Source organism: Cydia splendana, chromosome 4, assembly GCF_910591565.1.
Source record: "Cydia splendana chromosome 4, ilCydSple1.2, whole genome shotgun sequence".
Taxonomy (NCBI): Eukaryota; Metazoa; Arthropoda; class Insecta; order Lepidoptera; family Tortricidae; genus Cydia; species Cydia splendana.
The window spans coordinates 19,649,455-19,667,497 of NC_085963.1; the positions used below are offsets into that span (position 1 = coordinate 19,649,455).

At 35.2% G+C, this 18,043-nt stretch overlaps 3 protein-coding genes across 14 annotated transcripts in view; 2 read left to right on the plus strand and 1 right to left on the minus strand.

Moving 5' to 3' along the window:
• The window catches only part of LOC134790148 (mucin-2), a 139,484-nt gene extending 136,250 nt beyond the window's left edge, over positions 1–3,234 (plus strand). Inside the window, exons 11-15 of one of the 5 annotated variants that reach the window (XM_063760944.1) lie at positions 352–577; positions 865–1,157; positions 1,705–1,849; positions 2,373–2,571; positions 2,972–3,234. In XM_063760944.1, coding sequence (XP_063617014.1) covers positions 352–577; positions 865–1,157; positions 1,705–1,849; positions 2,373–2,571; positions 2,972–3,130 — 1,022 coding nt within the window. In that variant the 3' untranslated portion in view covers positions 3,131–3,234. The remainder of the gene's footprint in view (positions 1–351; positions 578–864; positions 1,158–1,704; positions 1,850–2,372; positions 2,572–2,971) is intronic. The other 4 variants (XM_063760942.1, XM_063760943.1, XM_063760946.1 and 1 more) reach the window with 4 other exon arrangements.
• A 2,605-nt stretch (positions 3,235–5,839) lies between these two features.
• Positions 5,840–13,587, plus strand: LOC134790159 (ionotropic receptor 21a). Its single transcript, XM_063760969.1, has 9 exons — positions 5,840–6,777; positions 7,120–7,316; positions 7,597–7,728; positions 8,164–8,325; positions 9,019–9,260; positions 9,787–9,927; positions 10,929–11,130; positions 11,862–12,060; positions 12,849–13,587. Exons 1-9 carry the CDS (start codon positions 6,046–6,048, stop codon positions 13,410–13,412), a joined length of 2,571 nt encoding a protein of 856 aa, XP_063617039.1. The 5' UTR covers positions 5,840–6,045; the 3' UTR covers positions 13,413–13,587.
• The window catches only part of LOC134790183 (myocyte-specific enhancer factor 2), a 66,144-nt gene continuing 61,683 nt past the window's right edge, over positions 13,583–18,043 (minus strand). For 5 of the 8 annotated variants that reach the window (XM_063761006.1, XM_063761009.1, XM_063761004.1 and 2 more), the window contains exon 9: positions 13,583–17,763. In XM_063761006.1, the coding sequence (XP_063617076.1) occupies positions 17,633–17,763 (131 nt within the window). In that variant the 3' untranslated portion in view covers positions 13,583–17,632. The remainder of the gene's footprint in view (positions 17,764–18,043) is intronic. The other 3 variants (XM_063761008.1, XM_063761010.1, XM_063761011.1) reach the window with 1 other exon arrangement.

Here is an 18,043-nt window from a genome sequence, read left to right on the forward strand (position 1 = left end):
ATGGACCGATTATAGTCAAGTTCAGAATCTTTATGCAGATGGTCACGAATTTGCCTCCCATACGATATCGTAAGTCTACCTGAAAAATAGCAGTAGTGGATCTATCCAATGTTTCCTATTGGGCTATACCACTAACAACGTATTCAACTATTCATGACCATCTATGTATCAATTTCTATTATAGTATGTAAAATCCAACAGTATTTCAACAATTTATTAACATGAGTTTTCTTCTCTTTCCTTCGTATTCTGACCATCCTTACCATACCTTGTCTCGTATTCTTCCTCTTCCTGGCACTACTCACACACCCAATCACCACACGCACAACTACCAACATCCCAAAACAACAGGCGACCTAGAGGTGGAGACGGTGCCCCAGATCGTTCTTCTGACATTCGATGACTCCGTGAACGACCTCAACAAGGTTCTTTATCAAGACCTCTTCGAAAAGGGTCGCGTGAACCCCAACGGTTGTCCGATCTCAGCCACATTTTATGTGTCCCACGAATGGACCGATTACAGCCAAGTACAAAATCTTTATGCTGCTGGACACGAGATGGCTTCTCACACAATTTCGTAAGTGTTTGAAGAATACTGCACATAAACAAGATTCAGCGCACTTCATCAAACAAACAGATTTTACTTTAATTTATACAAACTCCTTTTCTGTCTTTCAATATTCTTTTATAACTTGGAATTATATATGTATTAGACTGTCTCAAACTTAAAATTCTCGAAATTGATTAAATATTAACTTTCGACTATCTATTTAACTTAATTTAATGTCTTTTTATTTTTAACTTCTACTGTTTTCTAGTCCATTAAGAAAAACAGTAACTAATGTAACATGTTAAACCTTTCAGTCATAGTTTTGGAGAACAATTCTCCCAAAAGAAATGGAACAGAGAAGTGGCTGGACAGAGAGAGATTTTATCAGCGTACGGTGGTGTGAAACTAGAGGATGTCCGAGGAATGAGAGCTCCGTTCCTCTCAGTCGGAGGAAACAAGATGTTCAAGATGTTGTACGATTCTAACTTCACGTACGATTCCTCGATGCCCGTCTATGAAAACAGACCACCTAGCTGGCCTTATACTCTTGACTACAAACTGTTCCACGACTGTATGATTCCGCCTTGCCCTACAAAATCGTATCCAGGTGAGATTATATGCGTTGTCACCGAAATATATTAATATTTAAGGATCATCATATCATCAAGTTTCGCACCTATAAAATGTAACTACTATGTAGATAATAATATTATATCCTCCTAAGATTCAGAGTCATTATTGCAGTTTTGAATTTGGAACCTTCTTTTATTCCATTATAGTTTAAAACTCAAGTTAATTTTATACTTTTAAAAGGAACTCGGGACTTAGGAGGATATAAGTTGTCTTAAAAATTTGCAAATCATTATTTGACCACTTGTTGGTATCCGATAGAGCTGAAATTTGGCGTAGGTACTTATGTGAGCCTCGTGACAGTGCAGTATTATGATACCATCCTGCTGTACCGTAAATAGGAACCGAAGATGACCATGAACTCTATGATAAAACAAAGCAATCTCATAAAATTTGGAGCCGATAACTGTTTAAAGAAAAGTACAGTCGGCCACTTTTTAACAAAAACTTTATATTTACATAACCATGTTACTGTAACTGTTGGTATTAAATAAGTTATTAAATTATATTTTTATACTTTATAGGAGTCTGGGAAGTACCTATGGTGATGTGGCAAGATTTGAATGGTGGCCGTTGCTCCATGGGTGACGCCTGTGCTAATCCTCCTGAAGCTGAAGGAGTCTACAAAATGCTTTTGAAGAACTTTGACAGACATTACACTACAAACAGGTACGTCAAGATCAAATGTGTTATGATTATGATGATAAAACTTCGCTAAAACTAGCCTAAAATTTGTAACAATTATGTTGAATATGTGCAGAAATCTGTCAATAACATAAAACTATGTCAAACCAAACGAGTAATCATATTTGTTTTAGCAGCTTATAATGTTTAGCAGTGTATAAATTTAAATTAACTTATAATCTTTTTTTTAGTTAGCCTACTTTGGTGTCCCACTACTGGGCAAAGGCCTCCCCTCGTTTTCTCCACTCGACCCGGCATCGACTCGATCGGCATTTTCACACCTTTTTTCCAAAATGCCAGACCAAAAATTACTTAGCCTTATAACTGTTTGGCAATATACATATACATACAATCGACATCAAAGTTATGTTTCCATTTTTCGCCTTATTATTACAAAGGAGTATAGTGCAAAAGTGTAAACATATCTTTTTTTTGTATTCCTACGTCGACTGTACAAGAATGTGAATATGTGTGACCTTAATAAACAAATTTAAATTTAAATTTCCAGGGCACCCTTCGGTCTCTTCTACCACGCAGCGTGGTTCACGCAGCCCCACCACAAGGAGGGATTCATCATGTTCCTTGACTTCATCAACCGCATGCAGGACGTGTGGATCGTGACCAACTGGCAGGCCCTGCAGTGGGTGCGAGACCCCACGCCCATCAACAGGATCAACAACTTCCAGCCTTTCCAATGCAACTATCCAGTACGTATCGTTTTTATAACAGGGTATTTTTTTTAAATTTAGTAATGGGTATTTTATTGATTTTCTCCAGAGTTTTAACTATGTTTTTTAGTAAACAGTCTAAAACAAAATACTCTTACCCTTTATGTCATATCTCAGCTATTGTTTGAGAAGGTTGAGCAGCTGAGATAGCTACACATAATAAGTCACATAACAATGTTCAATACTCCAGCTTAAACGCTTAAAAACAAGGCAATATTCATAATTCAACTATAAGATTTTGAGACCAACTTACATTCTGACGTCAAAATCATGTCGTTTTGTTATCATTCGCATGTGCGTCTCGCTCGCGCTACATTTTGCAGCTTATATTGTACTGAAAGTGACAATGATTAATAAATTATCTCTTTTCTTTTTCCAGGATCGTCCCAAGAAGTGTAACAACCCTAAGGTGTGCAATCTTTGGCATAAATCCGGCGTCCGGTACATGAGGACGTGTCAGCCCTGTCCCGAGATCTACCCCTGGACAGGCAAGACCGGTATCAAATCCTCTCGTATCGACAACGATATTGAGGAATAAACAACAAATTACTCTAGAATCGGTCACGCGGTCGAAATTATCTATTACGTTCCGCAAGATTATGAGGATTAAAAAACCTGAGATCGTATTGAATGTCAGAACGTTAATGATATGACAATTTAAACCTCATAGAAATGCGGTAATATATCTAACTTGATCCTAAAGGATAAGACCAGTCAAAAAAATTAAGTGCTTCTAAAGCAATACTGTTGTGTGCTTAATTTGTATAGCGGTATGGATCAAACTCTGTATCTTTAATGCAGTGAAAATTGTTTTGTCACCAATAGAGTGCCATTTAGATTTCGATGGTCACAAAGCAAATGTTAATGTTAGAGTTAAACTTCTACCGCGTGCCGTAATGTGATTCGATTGCATTAGTTCAATTTTGTTTATCCTTCATAATAACAACCATCGTTGTATTGGGAACTGTGATATTAAGTGTTTTCAATCATTTGGAGTGAAGTTATCAACGATTTTATCATAATTATTGTCACACTTATTTTATATTGTAACAATTTTAGTGCAATTATTATTGCAATATTATTTTCCTATTTTGTGTTCGTATGTGCTAGTTAATAATACTGAATACTCTTTGAATGACTAGAAGAGGCCTAGATTATATTGTACATTAATTTAAATTAGAAAGAGTGATAATCAATGTTATAGTTTTCAGTATTTGAACGTCATTCTGGTACAGATTACCATTTTCATTTTTATATATGAGAGCCATATTAAAATTTAGAAAATCATTTTTTCTAATCTTGCCAGCTTTGTGGTTGACACTGCCTTTTAATATAAATTTGTAAATATAGAGTTAGTTTAGTCGATACTTATGAATTAGCGTTCTTCCACTATAAAGGGGTCATCCATTAATTACGTCACACGTTTAGGGGGAGGGAGGGGGTCAAGAAAATGTGACATATTGTGACATGGGGGAGGGGGGAGACACAAACTTTGTGACGTCACTTTAACTTCATCAGTAACCGAAATTTTTTTTTAATTATTTTATTCGCTGTACATTTAAATAACAAGTTTTTAAAACGATAATCGTTTTTATTCTTTAAATTTTCTTTCCTAAGCAGTTTTGGGTTATAAAATTACTAATATTTATATCGTCAAAAATATTTTGATAAAATATTAATAATACTTAGGTACTTGCTTAATTCGATTTGGCGATTTCGTAGAAAAAATGTGACGTCACACTAGGCGGGAGGGGTTTGCCAAATGTGACCAAATGTGACCAAAATGACCAAAACCTAGAAATTCGTGTGACGTAATTAATGGATGACCCCAAAATATATATCACAAATGTATCTGACGTCTAATATACCTACATATATTTCAATGTTTAAATCAAACAAAATATTATAGCTGATTGTACTTCAACAACAAACAACAAACATTGAATTAAAAATACACATCTTATAGGAAATTTCCGGTGTTAGATAGATGTCTGACTACATCGCTGTACAGTGATGAAGCACATGTCTATTCGACTGCTACTTAAGAACGCTATGTTTAGGTTTAAGTCCGTATGAGTTTCTAATAAGGGTCAAAATTTTCTGATTGAAATCGAAATTTCCTGAAACGAACAAAATAATTTATGCGTTTTGCTTCGATTTATTAATGTTTATTTTATGCTCTATTTACTCGTAAATCCAATTGATGCCAATATATATATATATATATATATATATAGGTATGACAAAATAATGAGGTGGCAATATTTACAAATTAATTACAAATAGCTTGCATGAACTGCTATGTAATGATATTTAAGGTTAAGTTTGTTTTCCAAGTTTTGCAGACATCAATGTTTTATTTAAAAATATACTCGTATATATATTTGGTAAATCATGAGATTCATGAGACAGAATAGACACGCTATTTTTTGCGATGATCGAAGCTATTTCTTTAAAATTACATTAAGTAAATTAGAGTTAGTGCTTTGGTCTCATATTCATTCCGCTGTAGACTAAAGTAAATAAGAAACGCTTGCTACGAATCTATTTAAATCTAGATAGGTACCTATTAAGTATTTAAGTCCTAATTTTGTAAATATAGATTTAGTATTTAAAATTGGTAGTTTCACTTTGAAATGTATTGTAAGAATTTTGTATTTTCGGCTATACAGAGCGTTTTGGACAGGTTTTAAGCACTGAGGTCATTTATGGTGCAATTTGAGCTGAGGTAGTTTTTTTATTTCGATGTGTTTGGTTAGCTGTGTGCCTGAGCTATTAAATTGCGACCAGTGCTGTTTAATAAACTGAAATAAATATATTGTGTCTTTTTATTTTACCCATATGATTCGCCCTATTTATACATACATACCACGTGTCCCAAAATTCAACGATAAGCTGGCACCAGAAGATGGACCTGCTCATGACTACTCGAGGAAAAAAAAGAAAAAAATATATCTCAATTTATTATGGAATTACAAAAAAAATGGAAGTCGGCCATCCTAGTGTTATTTTTAACGACCATGTCTACAATTTTTCAATTTTTTTTTATTACTTTTCCTGGAGTAGTCATGGGCAGGTCCATCTTCTGGTGCCAGCTTATCGTTGAATTTTTGGGACACGTTGTATAAATGTTAAATTCACAACCACACAAATACAGTAGGTAATGTATCCGTCAGCACCTTCATAAAGTTCAAATCGATATTAAGGGGCCTTGAGCGTAAAAAAAAACACTAGGCTCTAAAGGCACGGAACTCACAAAATATTAATTAGCTACTCTCTATTGTGTCACGGTCACAGACCGTGACTGCCAAGGCCCGAGGCATCAAAAATTCAATTTCAATCATAACACCTGCCTTATGACATTTTGTTGACCGAGGCCCATCACAAAACAAAACCCTATAAAAAGCGCTTCATCGACACCCGATACTCTCAGAACTACCTGAACAAAGCACGATGATGTTTTTGAGAACCGCGTTCTTCAATTCTATTTTACTCCATTACGTCATAAGCCAAGAAATCGAATATTATCCTTCGCAAGCCTCTTCATTTGCAGGAAAGTTTGTTTCTGAATTAAAGTCCAAACCTAATAAACATAAGCATGACCTACATAAAAGAGAAGCACAATGGAGAAAATTTAATAACAACGACGACCCAGAGTTAACAAAAAATAAAACTCTAAAGAGAGCAGTAGATCCAGTATTTCATGGACATCCAAAAACCAGAGAAGAATTATGGAACGAGCGCATTATCAACGAAAGTTTGGCTTACGATCAAAACCCTTCTTTGATAAGTCTTATACACAATATAACGTTAACTTATCTAAATGACTGTATCCCTATAATACTTTATGACAGTCAAGTAAAGTCAAAGGAAAGTTATTTGTTTCAGAACTTGCTTAAAGATTTCCCGGTAGCATATATCCATGGGTATATTAATGAGAACAATGAATTACCAGAACCCAAACTTGTACGTGCTACAAAAGAGTGTATCCATTTTATAGCTTTCTTGTCTGACGTGACGAAGAGTGCTAAGATACTGGGAAAGCAGGCGGAAAGCAAAGTGGTTATAGTTGCCAGGTCCTCGCAATGGGCCGTGCAGGAATTTCTAGCTGGGCCACATTCTAGGTTGTTTATCAATTTAATTGTCATTGGGCAGAGTTTTAAGGACGGTGATGATGATACACTAGTAAGTACGAACATATTTTTTTCATGTTAAGATTGTTGGGGTTAGGGTTATCGCGGTTAATTTGAAAAGTTTCCAATAGTAGGCAATTATCCAATCCGATTGTGTAGGTATTCGAGAAATAGGTAGCCAAAACTCGTTTAATTGACGAATTCTAATAGAAAAAACTATTTGAACCAATATGTTATCAAGCAGAAAAGTCTGCGAGTTATACTACAAATTTTGTTATTAATGTAAAAATTTAAGGTGGAGATGTAAATTTTTCCTTTAATATTAAAAAAAACTATGTTATGAATTGAAAAGGAATAATGCTTAAAATAGTAAAGTTTACCATTATTTATCCAGGAAGCGCCTTACATTTTATACACCCACAAGCTGTACACCGACGGTCTCGGAGCCAGTCAACCCATCGTGCTGACCTCCTGGTCACACGGCAAGTTCTCCAGACAGGTCGACCTGTTCCCCCGCAAGATGACAAAAGGTTATGCGGGGCACAGATTTGTGGTGGCTGCTGCTAACCAACCACCGTATGTCTTCCGAACGTAAGATCACTATTATCTAAACTTACTTACTTAATAACAAAAATATTAAGTGAAATTAAATAACTTATCTAGACCAGATTTAGACTAAGTAATGTCATTTGCTTGAAGTGACAACTAAAAGTTTATTTTTTATTTTTTGATAGTTACCTACTAAAACAAGGTTTTACACTCGTATAGTTTCTGTTAAATGTTGGTTTTACAACTTATTCTTCTATAAATGTTTCTAATAGACTCTAGAAATACTTAATGTTAGTAATGTTAATATGTCTGTTTTGTACAGTATAAAAACGGACGCCGATGGTGGCAACCCAAGAGTCGTGTGGGATGGAATTGAAATAAGGCTCCTCACACTGTTGTCTCAAATAAATAACTTTTCCATAGAAATAAAGGAACCTCAAGAATCACATTTGGGGTATGAATACAGCATTAGCATTTTCCGCTTAAAATTTTGCATCATTTCAAAATTCTTTGATTCATTCATCAGCTTTATCACTTTTCTTCCATATACGTGAGGCAGCTTGCATATCCCGTGAATCCGTCCAGAGGGCCTACCGCCAACATCGAATATCGTTATCTGCCTCTCTATCGCTCTTGCATATTCGAGTGGACAGAGAGGCATATAAAGTTTTTTCGATGTTGGGAATAGGCCCTCAGTTTTGCCCTAGTAAAATGTCCAATTAAGCACATAAACATAACCGGTGAAAAGGACAATTGTTTCCTATTAACTTATAGTTTGATTACTATTTAAGTTAGAGTCTGTGCGGAAATATATAAGGAACCATCATACCATACCATACCATACTGTGTCATAAATTATGGGTGAAAACTACCTCCTCATATTTTTTAGACCTGGTGAGTCAGTGCTGAAAGAAGTCACAGGCGGCAGAGCTGACATGGGGGTTGCTGGTATTTATTTGACAAGTGACCGACTCAGAGATACAGACATGAGCTTTTCTCATTCATCTGATTGCGCCGTCTTTGTCACTCTCATGTCTACAGCGCTACCAAGGTAACACGTAAATCAAAAACATAACTTATTTCTGTAAGTTTTTTGATTCCAAGTGGTACGTCAAGTGTGGAGCTTATATGACAATGTATACATTCTTACTGCCAAGTTTGTGCTAAGTTAGCTTGGTCAAAGTCTACTTTTTCTCTTGTCCCAAGCATTATAAACTATGTTTCTCTTCCCTGCCTGGTCTAAAAGAAATCGATAAATAAAATCCATTCATAGGTACATACTTCAATTCCTCTTCAATTACTCTAGATTACTTTCATGAAAATTAACATAGCATCGTGGTAAATAGTACCTACTCATTTTTCCTAAAAAAGAAATACCTACAAAGCGGTTTCTGTTTAGAGTTAGCTCAAGAAAAGTCTGCAGCGATTATGATAGCCCAAGCAGTGCAAGTGGTATTTTAAACGTCAAACTGCTATAAAATTATGACGTATTAAATAACACTTGCACTGCGTGGGCTATCAAAATCGCTGCAGACTTTTCTTGATCAAACAATTTATTTTTTATTTGACTATATCTTAAATATCGTTAATTACAAACGTATTTAATGGACACTGATGTCACTGTTAGATAGTAGAATCTTGTGATTTTATATAGAATTTTCCCTAAAACATTGTTGGGAAAAGGGGCTTAAGAACTTGAATTACATCGTATTCATATCATATCATTCTATTTGTTTTTTTACAGATATCGAGCCATTTTAGGTCCTTTTCACTGGACTGTCTGGCTGGCGCTTACATTAACGTATCTCTTTGCCATCTTCCCTTTAGCGTTCTCAGATAAACATACTTTAAAACACTTGTTACACAACAGCGGTGAAGTTGAGAATATGTTTTGGTATGTTTTTGGGACTTTTACCAACTGTTTCACTTTTGTTGGGAAGAACTCATGGAGCAAAACTACGAAGATAACAACGAGGCTATTGATCGGTAAGATCACAGAAAGGTAGTAAGGAAAATTAGTGCCAAAGTAACCGTAAAACTTGATACCAGAATATAGTTGTTTTTTTTTTTAGGTTACAAATATAATCTATTATTTCGACGTCAAAATATTTAATGAATGTTGAAATAAAACTCTGAGTATGTTATTGCAAATTATGACTTCATCGGGATCTAGAATTAGTGATGGATACCTACGCAAAAAGGAATCTGTATGTTTTTACTTATAAACTGTCCCACATTTTCCCTCTTATTATATTATATAGTTCTTCATCTCTTACTCCTTTCGTCTCCAGTCAACCCTTTGAACGCCAAGATCCCTTACAGGGATTGTAAATTATGAAGCACATAATACCAAAAACTATTGTTGGCGCGTGTTTATTTTTTTAATAGCTTATGTGTGTGTCCCACTGCTGGGCAAAGGCCTTCCCTCTCCTTTTCAAATCCTTCATTTTAATGGCCTAGTTAAAATTCGTTTGCGAATGAACAACGTTTGTAAGTTTCTAATCAATTTCAGGTTGGTACTGGTTGTTCACAATAATCATCACAAGTTGCTACACCGGTTCCATTATAGCCTTCGTCACCTTGCCCGTGTTTCCGGAAACGATAGACAGCATTCAACAACTACTGGACGGATTTTATCGAGTTGGAACTTTAGGTAGTTTTAATGATTTTCGTTATAATTATCACTTGAAGGTCTTCTTCTGGTCATTGGCTACAAGGATCTCTACGACGACCGGCCATGCGCTCGACTAGCGAAATTACTTGTGCTTTTGTCTACATCGTTTGGCTTTCAGCGGTCACGTTGTTTTTGGCTTTCAGCGGTCACCGGTTTATTACGAACAATATGTTGCGCTCGTCTAGTTCCACTTAAAAGCTCTCTAAATTTTCTTTTCATTTTAATAGCTTTTCGGTGAAGGAAAATGTTTTGAAGAAACAAACAAATAAATTCAACATGCTGAAATACCATAAAACGTAGCATCAATGTTACTTCAAAGTAACATTATATCTATAGTTCGTTTTTTTAGCATTAGAAAGAACTCCACAGAAGCAAGCGTGCAGTTTTTATCAGGCTCTTTAATTGTTAATAATTATTGAATTATCTAATGTAGCATGGTCAATACATATAATTTAATTCAAATTATTACCGCTAAAAGTGCCGGATTTGGAACCACAATCTTACTTCTGCGCAGTTCTTTCTAATGCTAAAAAAACGGACTATATGTCTGGTATTATAGTTCGTTTTTTTAGCATTAGAAATAAGGTAAACAATCTTGATGTGTCTTTTAATTGAAGAACACATTTTAAAAATAAGTTACGGCAAATATGTAACAATTATGACTCTAATACGATCATTTATATTCTTCTGCTTTCATAAGTAATAGTTACTGATTTTTAAAAAGCGGATTTCAATTAAAAGACTTGTCAAGATTGCTTACCTTCTTTCAAGTTCTGTCTAATGCTAAAAAAAAACGAACTATAGTTTTCGTTGCAAAAAATTAAAATAGGTACAAGGAAAATAAAACGAGTAGAAGTCACACATACAAAACTACTACTCGCTCTATTTTCTTTGTATTATAACTTAATTTATTTAAATGTCAGCTTAAATACATCCGAAAAAAAAAATCCTTAATATTGTTTTAATTTGTGTCATTTAAGATCGCGGCGGTTGGGAAAAATGGTTCCTCAATTCCTCGGACCCTAAGACAAATAAGCTGCTCAAAAAGCTGCAACTAGTAGGAGACGTGCCCTCGGGAATCAGGAATACAACAAAAACATTCTTCTTGCTGCCTTTTGCCTTTTTAGGATCTAGGGCGGAACTGGAATACATCATTCAGTCAAATTTTACTAAAACCAAAAAGTAAGATAACATAACAATAATTATCATTATCAAATATTATTGTAGATTATGTAGGTATAGATGATTCAAATGCACTGCGAGTACACAGGTTTGATGTAATACAAAAGGTTTAGACTGTTACAGCTTTAAAATAATAAGTTATATCTTGGGAGCAAAGTTGTACCTAAAATCTAGAGAGTATTTAAATCACTAATATCATTGTTCTACAATACTTACGCTGTCATATGGCATGTTATGTGTTAGGATATATTACTATCTATACCTACCTGCATAAGTTTCTCAATATAGCAGAAAAAAATGCAGGATTGTAAGCAAGTACCGTGACTAACTAGGTACCATTGACCGGGGTGACTTTCTAATGCAGGGGCGACTTTAAAATTCTAGATAAGATAAGATAAGATAATGATTTATTTGCTTAAACATGGTACATAAGTTGACATAATTGGTATAAGTAGGCAGTATCACATATTTAGCCAAGGGCAGCATGCAAATATTGATATTCTAGTTTTTAAGCCATAATATATATTTATGCGAGATTTTTTACAGTAGGTGAATATGAATATATAGTAATCTAACTAGTTACAGGAATATTTTCAGTAAATAATGAATAATGGTAATTCTATGGGCGTTTTAAATCTATCAAAGTAACCCCAAATTTTCCAAAGTCACCCCGGTCTACGGTACTAGGTTTAAGATGTTTAAATTAAATCGCTGTGTTGATGGTTTTTCAGAAGCAAAAAGGCCCAGCTCCACATTTCCAACGAATGTTTCGTACCGTTTGGAGTATCATTGACCTTTCCTAATAACTCTCTATACTCGTCCAAGCTTAGCGGCGATATCGCAAGAATACTGCAGAGTGGTCTAATTGAGAAGATGGAGAATGAGGTGAAGTGGGAAATGCAGCGCACGCCGTCGGGGAAATTTTTATCTGTAAGTAAATTACAATCAACATAACCCTATATTAAGTGGTAGGTATATTTTAGACAAATAGAGTTAGACCAAGACAAGTCTGCGACGATTTTAACCTTTTGAATGCCACTGACGGCAATTGACGTCAACGCAAAATCGTGACAACGACGCCAAAGACGGCATTTGACGTCGATCGTTTTTTGATGAAAATCTACTGAAAAACACCCCACTTTTAGGTTGGCATTATTTATTCACAAAACTAAATTTTACCCCCGTGGCGTCAGTGGCACGGCAAATGGATGCGCCGTTTGGCGTTCAAAAGGTTAATAGCACGCGCAGTGCAAGTGTTATTTTAAACGTCAAATTTGTATGAAATTATGACGTACTTATAGGTACCTACGTCAACACTGGCACTGCGTGTGCTATCAAAATCGTTACTGACTTGTCTTAGTCTAACTCTAGACGTAATTTGGTATTCGATGGAAGTAGGTTCTTAAGACCTGTTTTCCCCTCGATTTAATCGATTTAAATTGTTATGCTAGTTGTTTTGACAGATGTCTTAACCTCGCACCAGAATTTAAAACATCTTTTTTTAATGTTTTAAGCATCGGTTCTTTTGCTACAATAGTTAATTTCTTTTATAAAGTGTAGGTGTCTGAAGAGCAATTCGGGTTAATTACTATTACCTAATTATAATTATCAAAAACAATTTAAATCCCGCTGCATTTTCTTTGTCAGTAATAGATCTGACGTTAAACGAATACCTACATATTATCTTTTAATATTATTTTATTTATTTATTTCTGCAGGCAGGGTCAGGTGCACTGAAGCTAGGGCCAATATCCGAAAAGGGACTAACTTTAGCAGACACCCAGGGTATGTTCCTCCTTCTGGCCGCTGGTTTCCTCCTCGCAGCTGCCGCATTGATCTCCGAATGGATGGGCGGCTGCTCCCGAAAATGCCGACCACAAAAGAAGGAAGATGCACCCTCTAGTGCAAACTCCAGAGAGCATCTGATACCGACACCAAAATCTGACGTTGATTCCGAAATAAAAGTAATTTCGGATAGTGCTGAGAGCAGATTCCGTCTTAATCCGAGACTCGACAGTGAAGATTCTAAAGATAGTTTGGAAGGAGCTATTATAAATGTTACTAAGGAGAGTATTATAATCCACAACAATTTTCATGGTTCTACTGATTGTTGGGATTCAAGAAGATCGAGCTCTGTTGATATTGATAGAGAAGTTCAAGAGATTTTTGAAAAGGACGAAAAGAGACGAAGAATTAAATCTGGGACAGTTCCTTTGGCGGATAATCAAAGGGAGGCCACTGCTTCCAAGGGAGCTTTCGGTGACCATTTATCTGACCATTAGCTAGATTATGTTATAATGTTGGGCTTAATTTGTCCAAAACTAGAATAAAGAAAATACATACAAGTATATGATTTTTTATGTAATCATTTTGGTATAATTTATGCTCTATTCTTGTTTAGTCAAGTTTAGCCTAAATTGGATCTATAGCGATAATAAATTAAACAGTTAAATGACATCCAACTCTTTATTATCCTTCAAACAGTCATCAAAATAATTTATAACAATTTTCTAACACTGTCGACAAACATTAATATCTCATTCTTCCACTGAGTTGTTTATCATCGTACGATTTATACAAAGGCAGAGGTGGCTGCCCCAACACAGAAATAAAGGCGCCGTAAGACCTAAATTAATGCAATATTTGGCCCGGCCTTATCTTAAAATAATTATACAACTATGACTTAAATCCCCGAGGGCAGTCTAGAAATTCGAGACCACCCTCCCATTATCAGTAAAAATATCGATAAAATACAACAGAGTTTGCATTATTTTGTAAATTCAAACGAAAGTATACCTAATACCTACCTAAGCATTTTGATACATATGTATTGCACAACTGATGTTAAGGAGGACTTAATGTGAAATCGACTGAGTATTTATTAAGGATATGTATTATATTCCTATATCCTATCTGGGCTGTCACTAGCTGTGAAGCAATAGCAAAGACGTCGGAAACTTAAGGACCATTATATCTACTGCCGCGAAATCAGAACCTGATCTCGAATACGTACTTTATACTTATGACTACATTCTCTTTAAATGCAATGAACATCCTATATGTTAACTGAAAAGAAAGCTCTTTGCTATTGGCACACAGTTGATTATACAAGTAAAACATACATAAAAGTAGGTACGACTACAAAAAAAAACCAAGCAAACCATTTACAATAATGCGCAACAAGGTTGTGCGTTCAGAGGAATACTATAATATATTTAATTAACAATTAATCTTGCACGCATTTCCGATAGCAATCTCACAACCCGGAAATAATGCTCCCAATACCAGCTTCGTTCGAAACATTACGTCGGTTACCTCGATGGCAGGGTGCGACGTGCCAGGCAAACCTTACGATTTATGGTCTACCTTATAAACAAAGTAACTTCACTAATATGCCGTTCCCATCGAGCTAACCAAAATAATAATTTCTATTTGTGCAAATATAACCACTAAGTCAGCATCGGACTGTATTGCATACTTTTAATATACGTCATTGGACAATTTGTTCAGTGCATCAATTATTATGATAGGTATTTAGGTAACACCACAGTGCGTGACTTCTGTAAGTATATAATAAGTAGTAGTGATATAACTAATTCTCCAGAATTTCGCGAATCCAACAAATTTTTAAGTACTACAATAAAATTTGCAGTAACATGTATTAATCACACACTCGGGAATACAACAACACAAACGCCTTTACGTCAAGGGTTGGATAACAAAGACAGTTTTATATGAAAATTTAGCTTCACCATCAATTGATTGAGCAAATTTTAACCAACAAAGCACATCAACATCAGAGAAAGGAACGAATTAGGAACGAACGATCCAGAGTTCAATTCGATCAACACAATTTAGAATGTGACAGAAAAGGAGAGCAACAGTGTTCTTACCACGTCGATAACACTAACATTACACGAGGCGTACACGAATGTCCTTACCTACAGGTCAACATTCATTATTCTCCGGTATTAAAATATTACTTCGTTAAATACTAATCGTGTATAATATTTTACAATGCGAAAATACATTTCTTATGTGTTCAGACTTTAGAACGTCAAAACTGATTACATCCCTGTACAAATTTAACAACTACACATTAACATTTTGTTATTGTGATTTGAAGGATTACTCTAAGGATCGTTAACATCAATGTTGTAGTGTGGGTCTTTACTTACAGTACTTTATACAGTTACAATCACAACGTCACTTCATCTTCGATAACAGTTTGACTGTGTCAATAAGTTAGGTTAGCGATAGTCCAACAGCGACCGAGAGCTCTATGTACATCAGAGGGTACGTACATCGAACACCGATCTGTACACTACAGTCATAAAATTCAACATTTTCTTAAAAGACTTACAATTACCAGGATGTGAAAAATATTGAAGCATAAATGCTATCGTATTATACAAATTTGGTACAAAATGGTAAAAATGTGGTACATTTAGGCACTGTGAGTAAGGCATCTACAGTGAGACGATTCGAGGGGGTAGGAGGCGCAGGATCCCTGGACAGTTAGAGGCGAGGGGGGAGGCGTGGCGATGATTCTAGGCTAGGAGTCGATGGACGATTATAAAGATTAACGATTATTTCACCCACCTGACATATTCAGTAACATCTATCTACAATAGGGCGGACTGTGTAATAAAGTGCTGTACCAAAATATTTAGTTCAGTGAAACCAGTATCTTAATATTATCCATTAATTATAATTGTGTTCGCATCTATAACATTAAAGGTCCGTTTATCCTTCTCCATTTGTTCATAGCTACTACATACTACTACAATTTGTTTAATTATATTAAGTAGCATAAAAAAACTTCAGATCACATTAACAAAAGAAAACATGTACTAACAACAACCTTGCTGTTTCCTTTAGTCACTGACGATACCCAATAATACAATTTCAATATACATAACAAGTACATAGCAAATATTTTAATTCCATGCAAAAGAGTAATTATGAACAATTAATTAAAAAATAAAATGCTAGTTCGAACATATTTACGATGAATTATTTAACATTTAAAAATAATTTGGTCAAAAATCTATTAAAGCCGCTGAATTTTGTATTCATAATTCTAATAACCAATAACTTTTATCTTTTTTACATGGAATCAAAACATCAACTACAGTATATTAATTATATTAAAATGGTTATGATAAGTTCATAAAATTGACTCGATAAAATTTTGGTCTGAAAATTAGAAACCCGCACAAAGAATAAAATTTTGATAAAAATGTTTAGAAAACTTGCCTGAGAAAAAAGAAAAATTTTGTGGTTCGAAAATAAACATTAAAATACAATGCGAATGTCACTAAATGTGATACAAATCTGTGTTATATCCATATATTATTAACTGTGTTTGATTAATTACAAGTGCTTAAAAGTGCGAGTGTATTCATAAGAAATTTTAAAGCTTTGTGTGGTACCTTTATATACTCGACTCTAACTAACATTACCTACTTACGTAACATTCGTTCCTAACGGGACGTGTATACATATTATGTAAATATCATTATGTTTTCCATGTATAAATATCTCAATAGATAAAGTAGATTTTACAATATACAATTTATTATCTTCTGTGATGACACTACGCTTACTTAATTTACAAGATTCAAAGTTCGGATGTCACACTATTATAATAATTTTAAAATGGCACAAAAAACTTTTTAAAACACTAACACAAAAAGTCAACAGTCGATTTAGTGTTCCACTCACTAGTACACTAATTGTCTTATCGCGCACTACACTCCGCGTACCGCTTTTAGTTCCTCCACTCTTCAATTACTTTCTGATTCCTATTACAGTCACTGATTTTAAATTGACTAATTTTAAGCTAGACAGACAATGGCACGGATTGCACATTTAATGTTATTTATGTACAGGGGAATAGGATCTATCTATACGTACTTACATGTAACATTGATCGGTATAACATTGAAAGGTTGCAGCTATGCTTCAACACTTGGACTTCGTTCGGAAACATGCGGTCAAGAAATTATGCAAATCTGAGACTTACATTTTAATTCTTTGGTCGCTAAGTACAAAAAAATACGACATTCATACCCACTGTTAATACAATAGGCAAGTCGCGATGTTTCCGAACGCTGTCCAAATCTTAACAATTATGTGTGTACTCACTTCGTGCATTATGAATTACATTAACTATAAGGGTTGTGATTGAACATTTAATTATCTTTTACACATCGATTCCTATGGAAACCGTAACAATATGAAATCTCAACGATTTGAACTTGATAAAATTCGTTTGATATGAGATTTGTTCGTACCGCGTACAATGTGGACCGTGCCAAAATTGAGAGTACCAAATTCTTGCACCTTGTATCCAGACTTTTGGAAGGTTAGCACAATCGAGCACCATGAGCACGATCTACGGCGGACGGTCCGAAGCTCGTGGTGGCGGCGGAGCGCCGGCGGCCTAGCAGTGCGGGTGTAAGGGCCTCGAGTATGACCCGAAGGCCTCGTAGGCGGGCTATGTGGCCCAGCCCTCGATCCGCGGCCGCTTGGTGTGGGGCTGCTCGTAGTCCAGAGGCACGTGCCGCATGTCCTGACCAGGCGAGCCCATGTTACTTGACGTTACTGAACCTGGAATGTACGAAAGACCTGTTGAATTAAACGTCATGGTTAGTTATTTGGCATTCGTTTAAACATATGTTAAAAAATTGGTAACGTAAAAGTATAAATCTTTGCCCTTTAACATAACTTTGCCCACCGCGTCACAGAAAGCGAACTAACTTAAAAGTAGTTACTTTCTGAAGAAAGTGTATCTGTAAATCTGTAATAACTTTAAAGTTATTTCGTTTTTACTGAAATGTGACGCGGTGGGCAAAGTTATGAAACGGGCAAAGTTTTATACTTTTGCGGAATTAAGCTTATCTTCTCA

Excerpts from the sequence above, each read along its gene's own strand:
- LOC134790159 (XM_063760969.1), top strand. The coding sequence starts at position 6,046 with ATGATGTTTTTGAGAACCGCGTTCTTCAATTCTATTTTACTCCATTAC. Across the intron at positions 7,729-8,163 it reads CCTCAAGAATCACATTTGGG|ACCTGGTGAGTCAGTGCTGA; the intron begins GTATGAATACAG and ends CATATTTTTTAG. Across the intron at positions 12,061-12,848 it reads CGTCGGGGAAATTTTTATCT|GCAGGGTCAGGTGCACTGAA; the intron begins GTAAGTAAATTA and ends TTATTTCTGCAG.